The sequence below is a fragment of the Phalacrocorax aristotelis genome, chromosome 3 (genome assembly GCF_949628215.1).
Source record: "Phalacrocorax aristotelis chromosome 3, bGulAri2.1, whole genome shotgun sequence".
In the NCBI taxonomy this organism is placed as follows: Eukaryota; Metazoa; Chordata; class Aves; order Suliformes; family Phalacrocoracidae; genus Phalacrocorax; species Phalacrocorax aristotelis.
In genome coordinates this window covers 131,291,706-131,310,856 of record NC_134278.1, presented here as the reverse complement: position 1 = coordinate 131,310,856, position 19,151 = coordinate 131,291,706, and the positions used below count along the sequence as shown (strand labels likewise).

At 42.3% G+C, this 19,151-nt stretch overlaps 1 protein-coding gene across 14 annotated transcripts in view; it reads right to left on the bottom strand.

Moving 5' to 3' along the window:
- Positions 1 to 4,163: 4,163 nt before the first annotated feature.
- The window catches only part of LOC142055585 (sodium/potassium/calcium exchanger 3-like), a 273,389-nt gene continuing 258,401 nt past the window's right edge, over positions 4,164 to 19,151 (bottom strand). For all 14 annotated transcript variants that reach the window (XM_075089697.1, XM_075089698.1, XM_075089701.1 and 11 more), the window contains 4 exons: positions 13,403 to 13,708; positions 11,156 to 11,287; positions 9,124 to 9,287; positions 4,164 to 6,019 (listed from right to left, as the gene is read on the bottom strand). In XM_075089697.1, coding sequence (XP_074945798.1) covers positions 5,702 to 6,019; positions 9,124 to 9,287; positions 11,156 to 11,287; positions 13,403 to 13,708 — 920 coding nt within the window. In that variant the 3' untranslated portion in view covers positions 4,164 to 5,701. The remainder of the gene's footprint in view (positions 6,020 to 9,123; positions 9,288 to 11,155; positions 11,288 to 13,402; positions 13,709 to 19,151) is intronic.

Genomic DNA, 19,151 nt, shown 5'->3' with positions numbered 1-19,151 from the left:
TTTCTTTGAAAAAATAAAACCCCAAAAAATCACAGTAAGGAATAGCAGGTGTATGTGTTTCTAAACAATAACCCATAACTTGTAATCAGACCAAGACTAGGTCTGAGGATGTGGTATGCTAATCAAACATCTTTCAGACTGTAGTAGTAGATGCACTCCTTTACCAAGGGGAAAATCCAGTACAGGCTCAAATTTAATTTTATTTTTGTCATGACCATTCTTTTATACCAGGCAGTAGGTTCAGAATTATGAACAGAAAGAACAGGACAAGCTAAACACCCATATGAGCCTCATATCTGTAAGAAATGATTAAAAAAAAAAAAAAAATCCACATTTTAGATTGCATTGGCTTAGGGACTGCCTCCTTCAAAATGCATGGTGGGGTAGAGTGGTGGAGTCAGTCACAAAATTCAGCTGCCTAACAGGAGACAGCCCTTCTCCTCACAACGCAGATTTTTCATAACATCATACTATTTTCCAATTTTACTAACTACAATGGGGTTACCCTACCAGCATGAATTGAAGACATTTCCCTGGGGGTTCACCTGACACTAAATTAAATTTTCAGCAAGTGCAAGTGACCAAACACAAGATAGAAAGTAAGCTAAGATGCTATCTACCATACAAAATTTGTTCAAGATCGTGCCTGCAGGAATCGCACAAAACCTATGATTACTGAACAAGTATGTTGGAGGCCTTATGGGAAAACAGCCTTGACGTTTCATGCAGCTCTTTTTCTGTCAAGAAAAGGACCTTTTATACAGTATCGCTATTGGAATTCAGGCTACTTCTTACTCATTCTGGTAAGTTAGCTTTCACAGAAACCCTAAGATCTTAAACTGCCAAGTAATGTTTTTAATTCTTGTTCTCTAACTATGGGGAGTTTCAGTGAATCAGAACGCTACTTAAAGCAAAATTCTAGGTCTGATTCATGCAAATCAAATATCTAAGCCATAGACAGGTGTCTATAGAAAGCTTACTTTAAAAGATAAATTTAAGGGTAAGTATAGTACTCAGTTTTCTGAAAATTCTTCCAGCAGTTCCAGCAACTTCGTAGCCAAACCCAGCCGTTGAAATTCTGGTGCAACATAGAGAGCAGTAACATGTCCATGCCATTCTTCCCTAGCCAAAGAGCATCAGAGCAGTGTCACCTTTGCAATGATGACCCACACCTACACATCTTTACAAAAGAACTGAGCAGTATATAAACAATCATTGCAACAACTGTGGTAAAGGCTCAAACAGGGCCATCTAGGTTATCACTCAGTGATTCAGCAACCACTAAAAATATCATTTTGCTCAAGTATTACATTAGCTTCTTGACGAGTGTTAAAAAAATAATATTTTTTGCAAATTCATTGTTTGAGGAATTACTTCCAAATCCAAATTTTAAGGAATTGTGAGTCTTCAACTGAGTGGAATTCAGGATCTGACTAAAATGAGGAATGGAGGGCTACAGGCCCAAAACTAACTCACCATCCTGGCAACTCCTGGAGATTTTTGGTGACTATAGGGAAATAGAGCTTGGGAAGCTTTACCAATCCAGTAGTAGAAAGCTAAGGCCCTGCAAACATGTTATGTTTAAGAAAAATAAAAAAGGGGGTGTTGTTCTGGGGAGCTTCCTTGTAGTTCCTCTCCTTTCTACACAGAACCAAACCAGTGTTAGTTCACTAATGAATATTCACACTTCCACACAGTACTCCTCTATCAGTCACTGCTAATAAGCAACTGATGCAGGGAGTATAGAGAAACCTTCTGTACCACAAATGCTTTAAGCTTTACTATGTTAAAATACTGCAAAGACCCTTATTCTGCCCCACCCCATGAATAAACAAACCAAAAGTTCTATTTAGAATGAGTTCTGAAAAACACAAATATTCCACAGCAAATAAGCAACTTACATCCAGGCCCAGAGCTTTCCCTTACAGGACAATACAACACCCAAGCCCAGCATTTCTACTTACCGATGACTGGCAGCATATGGGATCAGACCGGAGTGCAGGCACTTAATTCCAGGGCTACGGAAACACTTGTACGCACACATGCACCTGTGTAAAATGTGGGCGGACGTTATCAGTGTCAAGGGTCTTTGCCACGCTAGAAACATCAGACCGCAAACTACTGCTACGAGGCCTGCCTACCACCCTAAGTCATTTACGAAGTCAGAAGATGGTAGGTAACGCTCCTCTTCCCCGTTAGGCATTTGGAAAACGCGAAAAGGAAGAAAAGCTCCTGCGTTACAATCCCCCACATAGGCAACCCCGCGAGCCGGTGACACCGGACACTGCCGGTACTGCTGGTGGAAGGGCGCTGGGCCGGGGCGCTCGGTTGAGCCGTTGTCAGCTGCTGCCGCCCGCGCCAGGCCCCACCAGGCACCCGGCGGGGAGGGCGCAGTCTCCGCCAGCGGGCCCAGGTTGCTGCTGGCGGAGAGCAACGCTCACGCCGGGCCCGGCCCGGTCCCAGGCCCCACCGGCCAGCCGAGGGAGCGCCCCACGCTCCCCCCGAGAGAAGGGGGAGCCGCTGGTGGGTGGCCACGGCCCGAGCGCGGGGCTCGGGCGGCGCCTGCGAACTGCTGGGACGGAGTCGCTCGCTACAGGCGAAGGCACGAAGCATCATCATGATGATGATGATGGCAGCGGCCCTTTCCGGCACGGCCGCCGCCCTCCCGCCCGTTCCACTGCGGAGGGGCAGCAGCGGAGCACTCTGACCCCGCTGCGGCCGTCGGGCGGGATGAGCGCAGCTGCAGCAGAGGGCGGGGCCGGGCCGGCTTCTGCAGCGCCCTGGTACAGCTCCATGGCGACCCCCGGGACGAGCACACGCAGCCCCCACGAGCTACCGTCGGCAGCGGAGGCTGAGAGTTGCGTCCCCTTAGCTTTATCTTCCCCTTCAAAAGGGGCGCTCTCAGGAAGACACTCTAGCAGTCACTATTTTACGAAAAATACGGCCTCCTCTCCTCCTCAGCAGTCTTAGTTGGTGTCACTTTCCCTTTGCGCCCCCCCCCCTCCCCCCCCCCGTGATCGCCACAGTCCTGGCAGGAGTTACGAGAGTAGCAGAGTTACTTTTCTTTTGGTTTTGTTTAAGCAGGCTCATCCAGTCGGCCAATTTACACACGCAGCACGTTTTGTGCACTCTTAGTTTTCAGGACTTAACAGGAACTGCCTCCCCCACGCCGGTAATGCAACCTCAGCTGGTTTGTGATGTTAAACTCCAGCGGAGAAAATGATCCACTGCATGCACGACTTGCCTGGAAGGCCGAGACTGCAAGGAAGGATGACAGCCTTTAAGATGAAAAAATAGAGCAGCAGCATGGGGAAATGACAAGTTAGATTTGATGTAAGCTGCTGCAGTTGGCATTTTATGATTTTGCAGTAGGTGCTTTTTGTGAATTCACAAATAATCCGTTAACTTTTCTGTTAAGCCTCTTTTATTACTAAGATTTAGGGATTTATTACCTCCAAGCTTTATTTCCTTTTAGCCTTTCCAGTTACTTCTCTACTTCAAAAAGATGGAGTTATAAAAGGTACCACCTCAACTATCAGCTTTTTCTTGCTTTTCATAACATCCAACACCTCGCATTGGAAAAGATGGAATAGCTTAATTTTACAAGTCCAAATTCCTTCTGAAGTTTTTGTATCACCTGTTTCCTGGCATTATGAGAAGTGAGAAGTGTTGTGCAGAGTGACTAAAATGTTCTAATTTTCAAAACAAACAATTGCACAAGAATAGACAGCGGACTCATCTTGAGGTGGTTTGGGCACACATTTCCCTTTTTGTACTCTTTGCTTTCCTTTGTTTCACACCTGAAATTGAGTTTCTTAATAGCTTGCTCTGACCTGCTCCTTCCATCCCCTAGCAGTGCCACCATCACATGAAAATAGTGGAATTTTCTTTAGCAGTGAATGTCAGTCTTCGCTTTGCAAGAAACGGGTCAGCAGTCAAGATACCTGCCTGCTGCTTCTACTCGCTGTTCAGGTCAAGCACATTAACTAGGGTAAGAACGTTACTGCATCCCCCCTTTGCAAAGAGTTTAAAGTGGTCCAAGCAGTATGAAAAGCAGCATCAGAGTCTACTGATACACAAAATATTCAAGTGTGAACCATTCCTCAAAAAAAAAAAAAAAAAGAAAAACCCACCCCAAAAACCACAGCACACAACATCCCAAATTATAGTTCAGTATTACAATGTATTATTATGTGCAAAACTCACCATTTACAAAAGGTAATACATGTGCCAGGGGTTCCAGATACATGGCAAACTGACAAAACCACTACAGATCTGTCTGTACAATACACATGCTGCTCATGACATTTTTATAATCATCTGCCTTACGTTACACTGCTCTGCCCACACTAGACTTGGGGAGAACCCCATGTCCCTCTGAAGAGAGTAGCCCTAATTGACTTAAGTAGGGTCCAGAGCATCACCCATGGCATCAGCTATCTTGGACAAATCTATAGAACACACATGTTTAATACCATCTATCTTTGCATATGTAGGACTGACTTTCACATCTCACCTACTGAGCAACTTAGAACGATGAAATGCTACAACATATTCTTCAGTCCAAGACACATTTTGATATTGGTGACAGACTAGAAAATAGTTAGTGTTCTCCTTCACCATACTCATATATTTAATCCTCTGCTAACACAAGTATTATCTGGGATAGGTGCTGTCAAATCCCTCTGCAAATCTACAATACTGCTTACATAAGAGTTCCTTACCAACCTCCTTCACTTATTTTCTGCAAGGAGCCTGAACCAGCAGACTAACACATTTTAATCCCAAATTAGGTTACTGCATTCTTTCTCTGCCCCTTCTCTACATCCTTTTCTTTCAATTTCCTCTTCAACCCCCTAGTTCTGCCTAAAACAATGCATATAAACAATAATCCAGATAACAGTACATCAAGGTCAGATAAAGACACTGAAATTGCCAGTGCCAATGTTACAATCTTCTTACAGATAACAGAAGTTTCATGAAAACTCTCCTGTTACAGGAAAAGAAGAGAAACCAGAGACTTTTAATGCAGTACTCTAAAACCAGCAAGAGATTTATTCTTGTATATTAAATGTTAAAATCACATGCATAATTATAGAATACTTTATAGTTAAAAAAATATTTAAAAAACCAACCCTGACAGTTTACCTGCAACTGCTATAAAATTTCTATGATATATATATAAAAAAACATGGCAATTTTCTGTAATTAAAAAAAAAATTAGGAAAGGATGCAATCATCCAGGTAATTATGAGTTAACTGATGCCCTGCATCGGACAGTCTTGTCAAACTCATGCTGGTGAAACTGAGCCCATACCAGCCAGTTTACTAAAATACTTGTCTAGCATACATATATTTAAATCAGAATGACATTTGGCTAAAAGATGAGTGTAAGAAAATAGACTTTTGCACACTACAGCAAAAGACCTGCAGAGGGCCACAGTATAATAGGCTTCAAAAGAGCCTGTGGTACAAGAAATTCAGCCTCATGGGCTGTTTACTCAAACACGCTGATGGAATATTCCACATAACTGGCCATATGCATGGTTTACTTGGGTTTTTAAAAGCAATGCTAGAAGTGTCTGCGTGTGTTTTACTAGGTTTTATGGTTTAAGACCTGTTTTAGCTCCTAAGGAAGGCAGCCAACAAAGATGTTTTCAGCAGTTAACAAGGAACAGAACTTAAATGATGAGTTGCTGTTTTAAGAAGCTGAGTCATCGTTGTTTTGAAAAATGGCACCATATGGATCACTGTTAATGCGCTTGTAGACGAAGTGAAAGACCTGGGGTTGTGGACGGCTGTGCAACTCTGCCTTTATTTTCTGAGGGTAGGTATCCTCTGTCAGTTGCTGCCAGGTGTCATCAACAAAAAGAAACAGTCTATATTCTTCTGGATTGTCCACTTTAAACTTTTCAGCACAAAGCTGACATACATCTTCAGTAGTGATATATGGTCTTACTAGTAAGGTCTTTCCTGTACATCCACTGTTAACTTCCTGGAATGCAACACGAAGGTAGTTCTGCAGAATGAGAAAACAGACGTTAGAAATTCAAACAAAACTCATTCTCTGAAAACTGAAGAGTCAGCAACAAATAGCAAGCCTCTCCATGTTCTAGTTGTAAAACACACACCGGTGATTCCTGTATGGCCACCTTGTGAATTGCATGGTAAAACAGTGGCAAGCTTGTGGTGGTGGGCATAACAAATTCATAAGCCAACATCTTCCTTTCCTTGGATTATGTTCTAACCTGCAATTAAGGGTACAGATACAGCCTTAAAGCCACATGGAAAACACCAGTGGTTTTAATGGGACTTGATGTTTGGCCTTACTAGGAAAGAAAATGCTGTGAAGCAAAATAGATGTCTGAGGCAGCATGCCCAAGAGATGATGCTGCCATGCTGGGTCAATACTAGAGAACAGAATCTTCACACAGTATGTTAGTCAGAGGGGAAGCCTCTGCCAGCAGCACACCAGGGTGTTGATCCACAAGTTACTACACAATAAGCTGTTTGCACTCTTACACTGCAGTATGCAAAAGGTAATCCCATCCTCACATAGGACATTTTCATCACGTTAACTGGTGCCATCTAAGCCTGATGTAACCAAGTTTCATGTGGCAGCATTTTCTTTTTTTGAATAAGGTTTAGAGGGATGCATCAAGAAAATTTACTCTGCAACATTAGAGTAAATCTGTATGATCTTTAGACAAAAGCTGGATCTTTTTTCTCTGTTGAAATTGACACATGCCCACAACTCTGATAACTGATAAATTCTAAACATGCCCTACAAACAAGAAATGCAGTTCTGCCTTTCAAAAAGTATTTAAAAAGGAAAATAAAAAGCCACAACTGGGTGGAGAAAAAACCCAAACAACTTTTGGACACACGAACAAAGCAGCCTGCTGCCCTGTGCTTTTTTACAGAAGAGATTAGCTGCAATTAAAGACAAAAAAGCAGTAAGATTAAAGGAGGTAGAAAAAAATGACAGAGAGAAAGACATATTTATTGACTGAGCTGGTACCTATACTTGTATGCTGAATAAACTAAACATGCTAAATCACAATGGTAAAAAAATACATTTCATAAAAACAAGCTGTTAAAAGCTAAGGCTGAGAACATTGTTCATACGACTTAAGTTCCAAAGAGCACTCTGGTCTTTAACAAAAGTATTTTTGACAGCTCACAGACATACACTGAAGCTTTGCAACAGCATTTAAACCACTGGGACTGAACCTGACTGAACAGAACTGATCATTTTTATTATCCAGCATGAAGAAATTAAAAAAAGAAAGCCCTCGATAAGGCAAAACACACCACAGTTTTAATTTCTAATGTAGTTAGCACACAGAAGATCTGGTTTTAAATGCATGTGCTTTTAGATGGACAGGATTGCTTGAAGGAGAGGCTGAAGTTTGTACAAATGCCTGTTACTCATATACAAAGTATCAAAATTATTTATGCAGTATCAGGAAGTTGTATTTAATCATCAAAATATGGGAATGTTTGCTTTTCTGTCCTGTTGAGGGAGGGAAGATGAAGGCCTTCCATGGCCCAAAAGCTGATAAGGCTGTGAGACTGCATCACAGAAACGCAGCGATCACATCCTGGTTCAATGTGGGAAAGATGAGCTGAGTTCACGTGGTGTTACACGTTGGTTGTGGGGAAGGCGCTCCATTTCAGGACTGCAGGACGTGGAGAAAGGAGATGGAAAACTAGCATTCCGAGCAGGTGGCAAAATGCTTGAATTTGTGCCCAGCGTAGCCTGAAAGTGGTGCGATCTTACTGATTCGAGGCTCTCTCTTGAAAGACACAATAGAAGGAGAAGCACTGGACACACTTGGTGCCAAGAAGGAGAAGCACTGGACACACTTGGTGCCAGCTCTTCCCCTGCCCTCTTCCCAACCTTTCTGCATCCAGCATGGCATTCAGCTGTACAATTAGCTTGGCTAAAGTTCATTTGCTGCGGAAGAGAACGTGAAACAGAGTGTAAGACCCTGCTGAAAGAATCTTCTGTCATTTAGTCATCCAGCAGAAATACAAGGTGATGAATTTTACTACGAACAGTGTAGTGTTTTGTTAGGAACAACAACGAGTCAAGCTGCTTGAATCTGATAACCTAACTACAGGTAAGCAGGAATATAAAATGGATCCCAGTAAGATGGACTAGCATGGTGCGCTGGCCATAGTTTGGAATTTCTGTTAACAAGTCGTCCTCTTCTTGAGAGGCAAATTATGGAAGACTGCATCTTCTCCCAACTCCTTCCTGTTCAGTGTTGTGCTGTAGTTGCTTGCATGGACAATGATAAAGCAGAAGGAGCCTCAACTGAAAGGTTTCATTATCTCCTGATGATCCCCAACCTTCAGCTGTCAAGCTCTTAACTACGTCATAACTGATGGATGGCTGTCATTAGCCCCTCTGGCAAATTTGTGTTGTGTTATGAACGCAAAGGAGTAAATTCTTTATTCTCAATTCCAACATCCTCCTTGCTTCTGTCCACAAACTGACACAGACAATCAACAGCATACTATATGAAAGACATGCAGGCCTGGTTTTAAAAGATGAAGTAATCCCAACTGTTTTCTTATTCTTCAGCTGAAGTTACTGCCTTACTCTGAATGAGCAGTAAGAAATGGAAGGGAGGGGAAAAAAAAACACAAGCAAACATGAAGACATCCATAGTACAGAACTCTACTCCTTACTTAAACTTTAAAACTCTAAGTAAGCTTTTCGCCCACCTTGTCTCTCTATTACCTGCTGTATGCCACCATTAGTTGTGTTGATTTATACCACTGGAAATCTGGATTTGCTCTTTTCAACAGTAAAGCATACAAAGAAACTGAATCTAAGATATGATTCAGTTTGTCCTCACTCTGCGTGACTTAAATAGAAGGAAGGGTGGGAAAGTTCCATTATTTAGTGTTTTCTTTAGACCATCATAATCAAACTCTATTATAAAGCGCAAAGACTTCAAAACTGAGGCAGATTTCCCAGCCATATTCTCAGCACCGCTTCACTCCACTTACGTTGTGGCCCCAAGGGAATCATTATGAATGATACCTCTCCAATGGGGATTTCAAACAAAACAATCATTCCCTGTTTTTATCTTCAGCCTTAAGCTCTACCTGAAAATCATCAACTGAAGGTATCATCCTGTTAGTTGTTCTCCTCTTGTGCCATTGCCGGAGAGTATCTCTGGCTTCTGAACTTAGCAGTCGGGCAGCTTGTTCTTCCTGGAAGTTCTTGATCAGTGAAAGTGCTCCATAAGCGCTTGTCAAGTAATAGCCTCCTGTGAAAGACACCAAGGGAAGAACTTCTCAGAGTGGTCACAGACATCACTCTAGTTCCAACTGGTCTAGTCAGAAGTACACACACTTTTTTTTTTTAATATATACATATATATACGAAAGTCCCTGTACACTATTGCCAAAATATTTGTGGATAAAGAAAAACAGCTCACTGGCCTGCAAAATACTGGATGGTGTGTTCTCAGATGCTAGGAGACATGTAGTCATTGCATGCGCTCCATATTATTGAGTGGTACAATAGTATCTAAGTGTGGGTCTACTAGTGCCAAGGATAGCTAGTTACTTAAATGACCAGTGTCACTCCTTTACTCCTGAGTGTTTTTAGAAGAAAGCTCCTGTTCCAACTTTGTAAACAATTTCCAAACAGTGGTTTGCTTTCTTCCTGAGCTTCAAGTGTGGATGAAATAAACATAGCTGTTTAAACAAAGTAAAAGACAATCCACCACCGTTCAGGACCTTAAAAGCAACCACCCTTAGTGGCAACAAAGCAATGACTGAGTGTGTGATCTGTACCCTGGACGCATCCCAAAGAGCCTGTTTTTAAAAGGAAGACTGTGTGCGTCACCTTTTTAGCATTCCCCATAATGTCCGACTAGTTCAGGTGGTGACATGTGCAGTCCTTCATACCTCACCTTTATTACATGAGTGGAGAACAAATTAAAGGCAGGACAGAGTGGCCAATGTACAGAAGAAGCTGCAGGTCACAAAGTAAAAGGAGTCTCAACAGAAGGTAACAGACCTCAACAACCAGGAGAAACAAAAAGACATGCTGTCATTTCTTTCTCTCTCTCTTTTTTTTTTTTTTTAAAGTAAACTATTTGAGTGGGAGTGTCCAATTAAGAGCACAGTCTATTCATGGAGTGATTCAAAGAATCTATGCTCACAGTAGCATTTTGTGTATTACTGATAGCATCCTCTTGGCCTTTAGCTTTGCAACAAGTTTAATACATAAAACACACGGCAAGACCCATAAGACAAATTGGACAATACATTTGAACTGCACTGCCAATCCTGGCATGATTCTCTCATGCATACTGGCATGTAAGAGGATACAGCAATTTCAGCAAGCCAAGATAGCAGGAAATGGGAAACATACACATATAGTTCAACTCACAGCTGAGCTTGGTCACAAGAACCTTTAAACTTCCTCATAAACAGATAGATTATGGGGCTACCAAGGGCTTGCAGAGTACCTCTTTGTTAAAAACACTACCATGAGAACAGAACGGAGGGAAATTTTCTTGCCTCTAGCAGACTTCAGCCGTCATTCAAGAAAACCTTAGGAAACATATTCCTGGGGCTCATAAAAATGCTCTGTGAGAAGTAGACATTGGGAAGAAGCGAAGATCACTAAGGGGGGGGGCAATATTCTCAAAAGCACCTCCCCTGTATAGAATTCCCCCAGAAGTTTTTACAAAGCACCTAACCCAAGTCCCATTACGTGTCTCACAATTTAACTGAATGCTGAGCCCTATAAATACTCTTAGGATATTTTCAGGCACAGAAGGATAAACACATATGGCACCTGCTCAGCGTACGTGTTTGCATGCTAAGTCACAGTGCCTCCCCCTTCTTGGCTGAAAACAATGTATTCCCTCATAAGGCAGTATACATCAGTAGATTCTCAGGTCACTCAGGCCTGTGCTCTGCAAGCTAAAGTAAGAGAAAGCTGGTTAAGGTTGAAACAGCAATGAGATTCTCTTGTTACACTGCTGACATAGCTGTCTTTAGGACTTCCCTTGAAAGGATTCCTATTCAAACAAGGTTAACAGCAACTGCGCTACGAGGGAGAATTCCCCCTTTCCCTAGTCTTTTGCTCAATTCTAATAAAATTAAATTAATAGATTACCTTCTCCATGCAGCAAAGACGGATCCAGCAACTCCATCATGTATTCAATTTCAGTATCCAGTTCCAGCATATCACATTGGGCTAGTACATATGTCAACACAGGCAAGAAGTCATCAGCTCCATACAGCCTCCCTGGGTTGAAGGGAACACAGACAGTGATAGACAAACCACAACCTTTTACCAGTTTCCATGGTTTTGCTGCCTTCACTGACCAGTAAGTTTGTATTACTCTAGAGCCTCCTGTTATCCATGTGCAGCAAAGAGAACATCAGCTGACACTCGCTGGACAGGAGACCAACACCAGCTTCATCCTGTACTTCTAACAAGCACAAACCTGATGATGCACACCTTGAGGCATGCAAGGGAATTTAAAGACTGAGCTCACCTTGGCATCAGCTCAACTGGTCAACTCACAAAATGCTGCCACGCCAGTCTGGCCTGACCTCCACCTGCACTTCTATCACTGGCTAAGAGATGAATAGGCATTTTCTTTATATGTGCAGAGATGACATCCACTTTCTGGAAGGATCCAGCCACAAATACCAGTTTCTGAGTTTGAAACCCAGAGAAGCCTGAATATAAAAGCCTATTAGATTTGACATGAAAACTCAGCTCATTTCCTTGACAGAGCACAGTTAAAAATATCAGTGAGCAAAGCCTCGTATCATTCCCAGCTAGCCAGTGAAGCATCATCATCAATGGCAGCATACAACTAAACACGCAGAGACTATGCTGTACCTAGGTCTGTCTGTGTTCCTATCACTTTTATTGCATTTAAGCTTTCTGTTTAGAAAATACTGTGTGTCCAGATCTCTGGGCGTGGCCTAACTGTGTTGATTGCAGAAGTGGTGTGATGGTCACTTAAAACCACCAAGAGCAGGAGCCAACTTAAATTCTGGTGAAACTCCAGATGACTGAAGGGCTGATAACTGAAGTTACAGTAGCTAAGGCATACCTTCCAGGTATTACACTACTAGAGTATGTGACAAAGCAGATACTCAAACAGCTGCTGGCTCAATGCCTTTGGTTGTTGTTGTTGTTTTGTGGGGTTTTTTTTCATATTTTTGTTGTTGTTGGTTTGTTGTTTGGTTTTTTTTAAAAAAACAAACTTAACATGACCAAACAAGACAACCCAAGAAGCATTTGCTACATCTGAGGGCCCAAGCCCCTCAGTGCAACACTTAACTGGCAGCAGACTCTCAATGTTTTTCTTCTGCATGTTGAAAATACCTTACCCAATGTGATAACACAGCATGGAGAAAAGAGTTTACAGCACTTCAAGCCAGGATTTCTATATCCATTTCAAAATGTAGGATTTTGCACAGAAATAGCAAGCTGGGCAGGATCTCAGACTTAAGTCTTGTGAAAGTGCCTGGGGGTCTTTGACAGCCACAAGCTTTCAACATTTGTCTCAAATCTCAAAAGAAAGCACTGGAACCAGGTGCACATTCAATGCTAACTTAGAAAGAAAACTACCAACCATCTGCAGCAGCTTATACTTCCTTAGGGAAAAAAAAAAATCTCCCACTACCACAAGCATTCCTTCACCTTAGCTTGTGACCTACCACAGCAGTGTATGATAAGACGTCAGGCAACCAAGTTCCACCTATGAATTCATGCCATCCAGCACAGATTTTAATCGTGCCACTGACTACTCAAGCAGGTCTTACTGGTCTATAGTTCCATTTTATTATCTTGGTTTCAAGGTCACTTTTGGACTCTTGCTACAGTATAGAAATAGAAGTTATTTCTGTTCCAAAAACATGAAAGGAAGTGTCTAAATAAGACCAGAGGCACAGCAAGCCAAAAATAACAGATCAGAGGCTACTTTCCTCCACCCATTAACACAGAGCCCTTGTAGTTGTCATATTGCATACATGCTGTTGAATTACTATAGCTACATACAGGGTGTTACCGCTATTACAATTTCCAGAAAAATACAGAAAGGCTTACAGGACAGCCTTTCTAACAGACAACTTCAAAAGCCTACAGTTAAGCAAAGCTGGTTTTTTAAAGCTGCTTCACAACTCTGCTTCACACTGAGTTTGTAAGATATGCTGCCAGATGCATCAAAGGTATCAGAAAAGAAGTGGAGAGGAAAAATATCTCTCAAAAGGGCACGGAGGTGTTACAAGAGCTCCAGTAGAAGGAGATGTATCTGCAGAATCAGGTGGTCTAAATTCCTCCACCGAAAGGCAACCCTAGATTTGGAATATCAGTGAACTTGAACCATGAGAAGCACCATACCTGAGTTATTCTCCATAACAGTGTAAATCAATTTGCAAACTCTCAGCAGCAGCATGACTTTCTTTTCAGGTGAATACATTTTCTGCATGGTCATGAACTTGACTTTAATCTTTTCAACGTCCACAAAGTCTGGTGTTGGAACAAACACACCCAGTTCCTGAGGGTTCCTCTGCCGCACCAGCTGCAGGTTTTCCTTTAGCTGTTTCCAGGAACCATCCGCGGTATGAAACTCTTTCAACATCGCTTCAATGTGGCCCTTCAACGGCTTCAGAATGCATTTATGCATGGCCTTCTCCAGGACAACATCTGCAATAGGAAAACACAAGTCCAGCTGACTTCCTCCTCTAGGGCAGAGCCAATATTAATATAGCCATTCCCGAAAGAGACACTGTAGAGCAAAACCTACTTGCTAAGGCCTATTTATTATACAAGCTGAGTTTCCAGATGTTTGGTAACAAGAAAACAAAAGGCAGAGCAGAATCTGTATTCAGTTTTCATTTATGGCAATGTGGTAAATTAAAAAAAAACAAAACAAAAAAACCAAACCCACAAAGATAAACTGCAGGCTCTCCAACAAAAAAAAAGGCAAAAGAAAAGGCAAGCTGTAGCTCCAGTAAACTTTGAGCTTAGTCTTTAACTCCCAAACTTGAAGTAAAACACAGTCAAAACCATAACTTTTTTTCTGCTTTGGCATAAAAGCCCATCCTTTTTGCATAGTTTCCATCAGAAACTGTAACTCAGCCACGGTCTCCTAAAACTTGGCTCAACTTTGTCAAGATTTTTATGAACTTGGACAGATTATGGGCTTTAAACTATAAATGAAAACTAAGCTGTGTTTGTCAAGCTCCGGATTTCATCATGCAAGCTTACATACAGCTTTGTCATCAAGTTTGAAGTTCTTCGTTTGGCAATAGTGTGCATGTGGCACAGTAACCACTAACAGGTTTTTTTTGGTTGTGTTTTTTTTTTTTTTTAATTCTTGTTCTACTCAAGTTTTCCTTTAAACAGTCTTTCCCTGTTTTCAAAGTATGAACTACATCAACAGAGAAATTTCTTTGCTAAATGTTTCTCTGCAAACCTTGATAAGCTAATTTCCTCTCCTGCTCAGCATCCTTATGGCAACATAGCTTATATTAATATTAGCTTACATCAATTATTTTTACTACATGCAGAAAAACTGGGAACCCTTCAACCCGACTACTGCACCAACATCCTGACACAGGGCAGGATCAGAGCCTAGAGTAGGCAGATGTACTAGGGGAGCACAGGGACCAGGAGCAGAAAGGGGAGAGACTCTGTCGCTGCTAGATCACACATTTATACAAGCTAGCAGTAGACATTCCTGCTGCTAGTGGTGACTCAAAGTTTCATTAAACCTCATGCCCCTTCCAGGTTCTTGGCCTGTTCTTACGTTTTCCTTAGACCACACTCACTTTCTTTCTGCCCACCTCTGCCCCCATTTTTTTTTTTTTTTAAATTGCAGGCTGTTTCTGAGGCTTGAGATTTACACCCCCACCCCTAAACAAGCATTACCAACTTCTGTTTTCTTGCTTTTGCTTTATGTTTTCATTTATTTTATACTTGTGTTCAGCCATTTTTCCTTTTGGGCCTTCATACCTCTTTCCCACACAAATGTGCCCTGCACACACTCCCTCTTACAGTGCCTTTGCTTCATACGTAGCATTTATTCTGTGTTTGTCTGGCATGTGATTCCCAAATGTCCAACTCTATTGGGAGCTCCCATCTCCCCATCTCAATTCTGCTGGGGTTTCTGTAGCTATTTCCCTGCCCCAAGACCCTGATGGAGGCGACAAAGGTATATCTGCTTCATTCCTGGATGCTTTAAAAGCATCTGGGTTCGCTCTCATAACAGACTGTGAAAGCTGCTGGAAGGGAGAAAGAGTGAACTTGAGGAGCAGCATTTGCCGTCTGATTTTCTAGATTTCCCTATCGCCACCAGTAAAGGCATAACCAGTCTGACATGTGTTCTCGATGGCCTGTCACAGAGCGTGAAGGGTGGATCCAGCTTCCTGCCGACCAGAGCTGACAATTATATGTAACCAGTGGCAACATTTCAAGTGACTGATCCTTATCTACTTAGTTGGTAGAGCCACAGAATCACTACTGAGAGCCCTACCAAACCCAATCAGGAAAGCAGAAGCATCACCCTTCTGCACAGTGACAGAAACTGCCTCTCTTTGCCACCAAAGCCATCCTCAGGGCTCATGGGGCAGAAATATTTTTCCAAGAAAAATGCACAAAACTCACACATGGGTATGCTAGCTAGCCAAATTTCTAGAGGATACACGAAAGGTCCTTGCTAGCTTCACTGATAATTTTTTTTTTGTCTGACAGTTTGGCTTACTTTATTTCTACTTCCTGCTCAGTTTTTTTAAATACCAGAAACACCAACTGCTTTGCTTCTACGCGGAACACTGCTGCAGTTTGCATTCCAACTGCCTGGTCTTGTTTAAGTCAAAGTTAAAGCAGTCAGTGCTGCCAAACATTACGTTCAGCTAGAGAACTCTCTAACCTCACGAAATTTTAACTTCCACAGCCTTCCACTGGAAGTTCTGCACATGAATAGTTAGCGTCAGCCATCCTTCATCTCAATACAGTGGGGTCAGCAAGACATTTGGTCACAGGAGGCTCAATAAACTGTAAAGAATTCAGCAGTGATTCTTAGAGCCCTTGGTCTGACAGTGAGGAAGTACCTAGCCTGGGATGGTAGATGGGAAAACTCAGTACGCTTCTGTGACTGATCCCTATAGGCTGCAGGCTAGAGCTGGTTCAGCTGCTGCCTGCAGTATCAGTCCCTCCCCAGAGCTACAGGAACTGGATGCTGCCACGAGGAAAAAATCCCTCCGCAGGGCCCCAGTCTGTGGCTGGGGCCAGGTTTGTTATCTGTAGGCAAGAAGTAGAAGCCCTAAGTCTTGTGCCCTCAACCCTTATTAAGTTAGTGCCACTCCCACAGCTTCCTGTACAGATGAATTGCACATATTTTTACAGCTGTGCAAGATGGCGAGGAGACTTTCTTATATATTTGCAATTCATCACAGGGTCCAAAAGCAGTGCCTGGAAATTGCTTTGAAATTTACTTGACCACATTTCACACTTTCTCCAGGAACTTAAATTGATTTGAAGCAGCAGAGGAAGAGAGCAGATAGCTCACACAGCTGTGCTCAAAGCTGCACACAGGGTCCAAGTACTTATTGTTGAAGGCTGTTCCTAATGGCTTCTGTGCTGTTAATGTGATCAGGTAAATAAAAATAGGACAGGATATATAGCAAAGCATCCTTCAGGAAAGCTGTCCACTGACTATATTACAGCTAATAGGAGACAAATCAAATAAAGGGCATATAGCTGCGATTCCAAAGAGATACTAACTGCTTTGGCTTGGTAAGGGTAGACTGAAACTGTCATTTCAATGCAGCATGTTTGCACAGAACTAGCCAGCAAACAAGGAAGTGACTAAGATACAACAGTTTTAAAAAACAAAAACTAACAACAAGAAGAAACCCACAAACCCCCAAAAAGCCCCACCAAACCAAACAACCCCTTTATGAATTCTTGGCACAGACTTAAGAACCATGGAGGTTCTGCCCTCAAATTAAAATGTGGCAAATTCTAGCAAGCCGATGAGGCCAATAACATCGCAAGACTGATAAGCGCTGGACTTTTTTTTAAATGGTCAACACCCATACATATCCTAATTAATATAAAACTTATATAAGTAGTTATTATTAAAGCCTGGAAGGACAGTATTTCTTGTGATCTGGGTCTTAGACCAATATTCAGTGTCAAATGAAACCTATAAGCATCTTGGGGATCAGACCATCCAACTATTTACTCTTTCCTTCTGAAGTGCCATTACTGGCCCCTTTCAGAGCAAGGTGTTTCTGGACGTTATCCCACAAAACAATTCCCAGCCAGCAGCAGCTTTCACTTCTTAACTTCTAATGAACACGAAAAGTATAAGAGGGTCCCGCAGGCAAGTTAGCACCTAGGTGGTGAATTGAGGACTGATCCTTTACAATAACATCTCCGTGTATTTCTCAGATCCAAATCAGTAACAAAAATTCCTGTTTACTTCAGCATATGCAAAGTATTTTCAAATATCCTCCCAGGATGCTTAATACTCCAAAACCAAGAGTTGGTTTTGAAGTTCTGAAAAGAAAAACTCTTTGTTTTTTTTTTTTAATTGAATATCATTTAAGCTGAGCGCCATGTAGCGTTCCTGAAATTATACTTATAATTAGCCTCTAGCCTCAAAATGGGAACTGGAAATGCTTTGATAAATGAATTGTAAAGGCCAGCCAGCTAGTTTCGTTGTGACTTGTGGAAACACATCTGTATCCTGTGCTGACATGCTATTTTGTTTTGCTGCTGCAAACCCCACAAGTCTGCATCTACAAAGGACAACAGATTAGTCATCGCAAGTGTCCTTACGCTGCCTCTTTACAACCCTCGCTGCCTGAAATCGCAGGCATGCTCTCACCTTTTCCAGGCTGTCAGTTTACCTGTTACCAACTGTTGTTGCCCCACTGAGATTATCTGTCAGTTTTCAGCCCCTGGATTTACATGCAAGGCCTGTTTATCATTTACAATGGCCAAACCATTCAAGCGTAAAGGAAAGGCTCAGTAAGAGACTGAGCGAGCCTGGGAACACCATCATGGAAAGGCTCAATCCTGCACTAGCGACATGGCCTGGGAGGCTGAAAGCAGGAGGCTGCTTTGGAACACCATGGCATGTAAGTGCAGGATGCCTGACTACACTGCATTTGCTTTGTTCTGGATTGTACTAGTATCTTGCATGTTCATAGACTTGCATGACTGATACAGAGCTATTTTAAGACAGCTCATGTGAGTATGGCCAAGTGTCCAGTTCCTGGTGGATGTCTACAGTGACACATGCCTAGCCCATGGCACGGACAAGGACATTTCCTCCAAAGGAGCAAGACTTGAAAGTAAGACCTCACACAGCCCACACTCCTTGATAATCTGCACAACCCTGAAAACAGAGGTAGAACTGAGGTAGGTGATGGATAGGTGGCGGTGGCAGAAGTTGAGCAGCTAGGGAAGAAAGGTCTCTAGGGTAAACCTCCCCTAATTTTACCTTTAAAAAAGCACACCAATGAATCGCAGAACACTCTGTGCTGGGTTTGTTTTGCTTTAATCAGCTGTGAGTTAATTAGAACTCACACTACAGCTGTGTGGTAAATACATGCCTTCTCTTAAAGAAATAATAAAGGAGCAGGGAATAAGTCACTGAGCAAATCACCAGGATGGTCAGGAAAGGGAGAACTAAATCCTCTGCTCAGCACTTTTACCACTGATTCTTACTTACCCTATACCCCCACTCCATTAATGAAAGGGGGAGCACTGGGTGACACATTCATCGGCCTTGAGATACTAGAAAGATACTAGGATGAATGACAGGGTAGGGGGATGGGACACCAAAACAAGTGTACAAGCACCAAAAAAGTAACACAGTGCTAAAAAACAGCCAACCTGAGTTTTTCAAGAAGAAATGGTGGCATATCATTCTAATTCCTTTGAGGGGATAACTGGACCAGTGGAGAAGAGGGGAGCAGAGGGTGGGCTGTATCTTTTATGATCCAAAACCCTATTCCATGCAACTTTCCTGTAAGCTAACAAGGGGAATTTTGTCTTGCTGTAATTACCATAAGATGGGTGCATAAAATACTGCACTGAGAGCCAAATGATCAACAGCTGACTGTCAAACAAG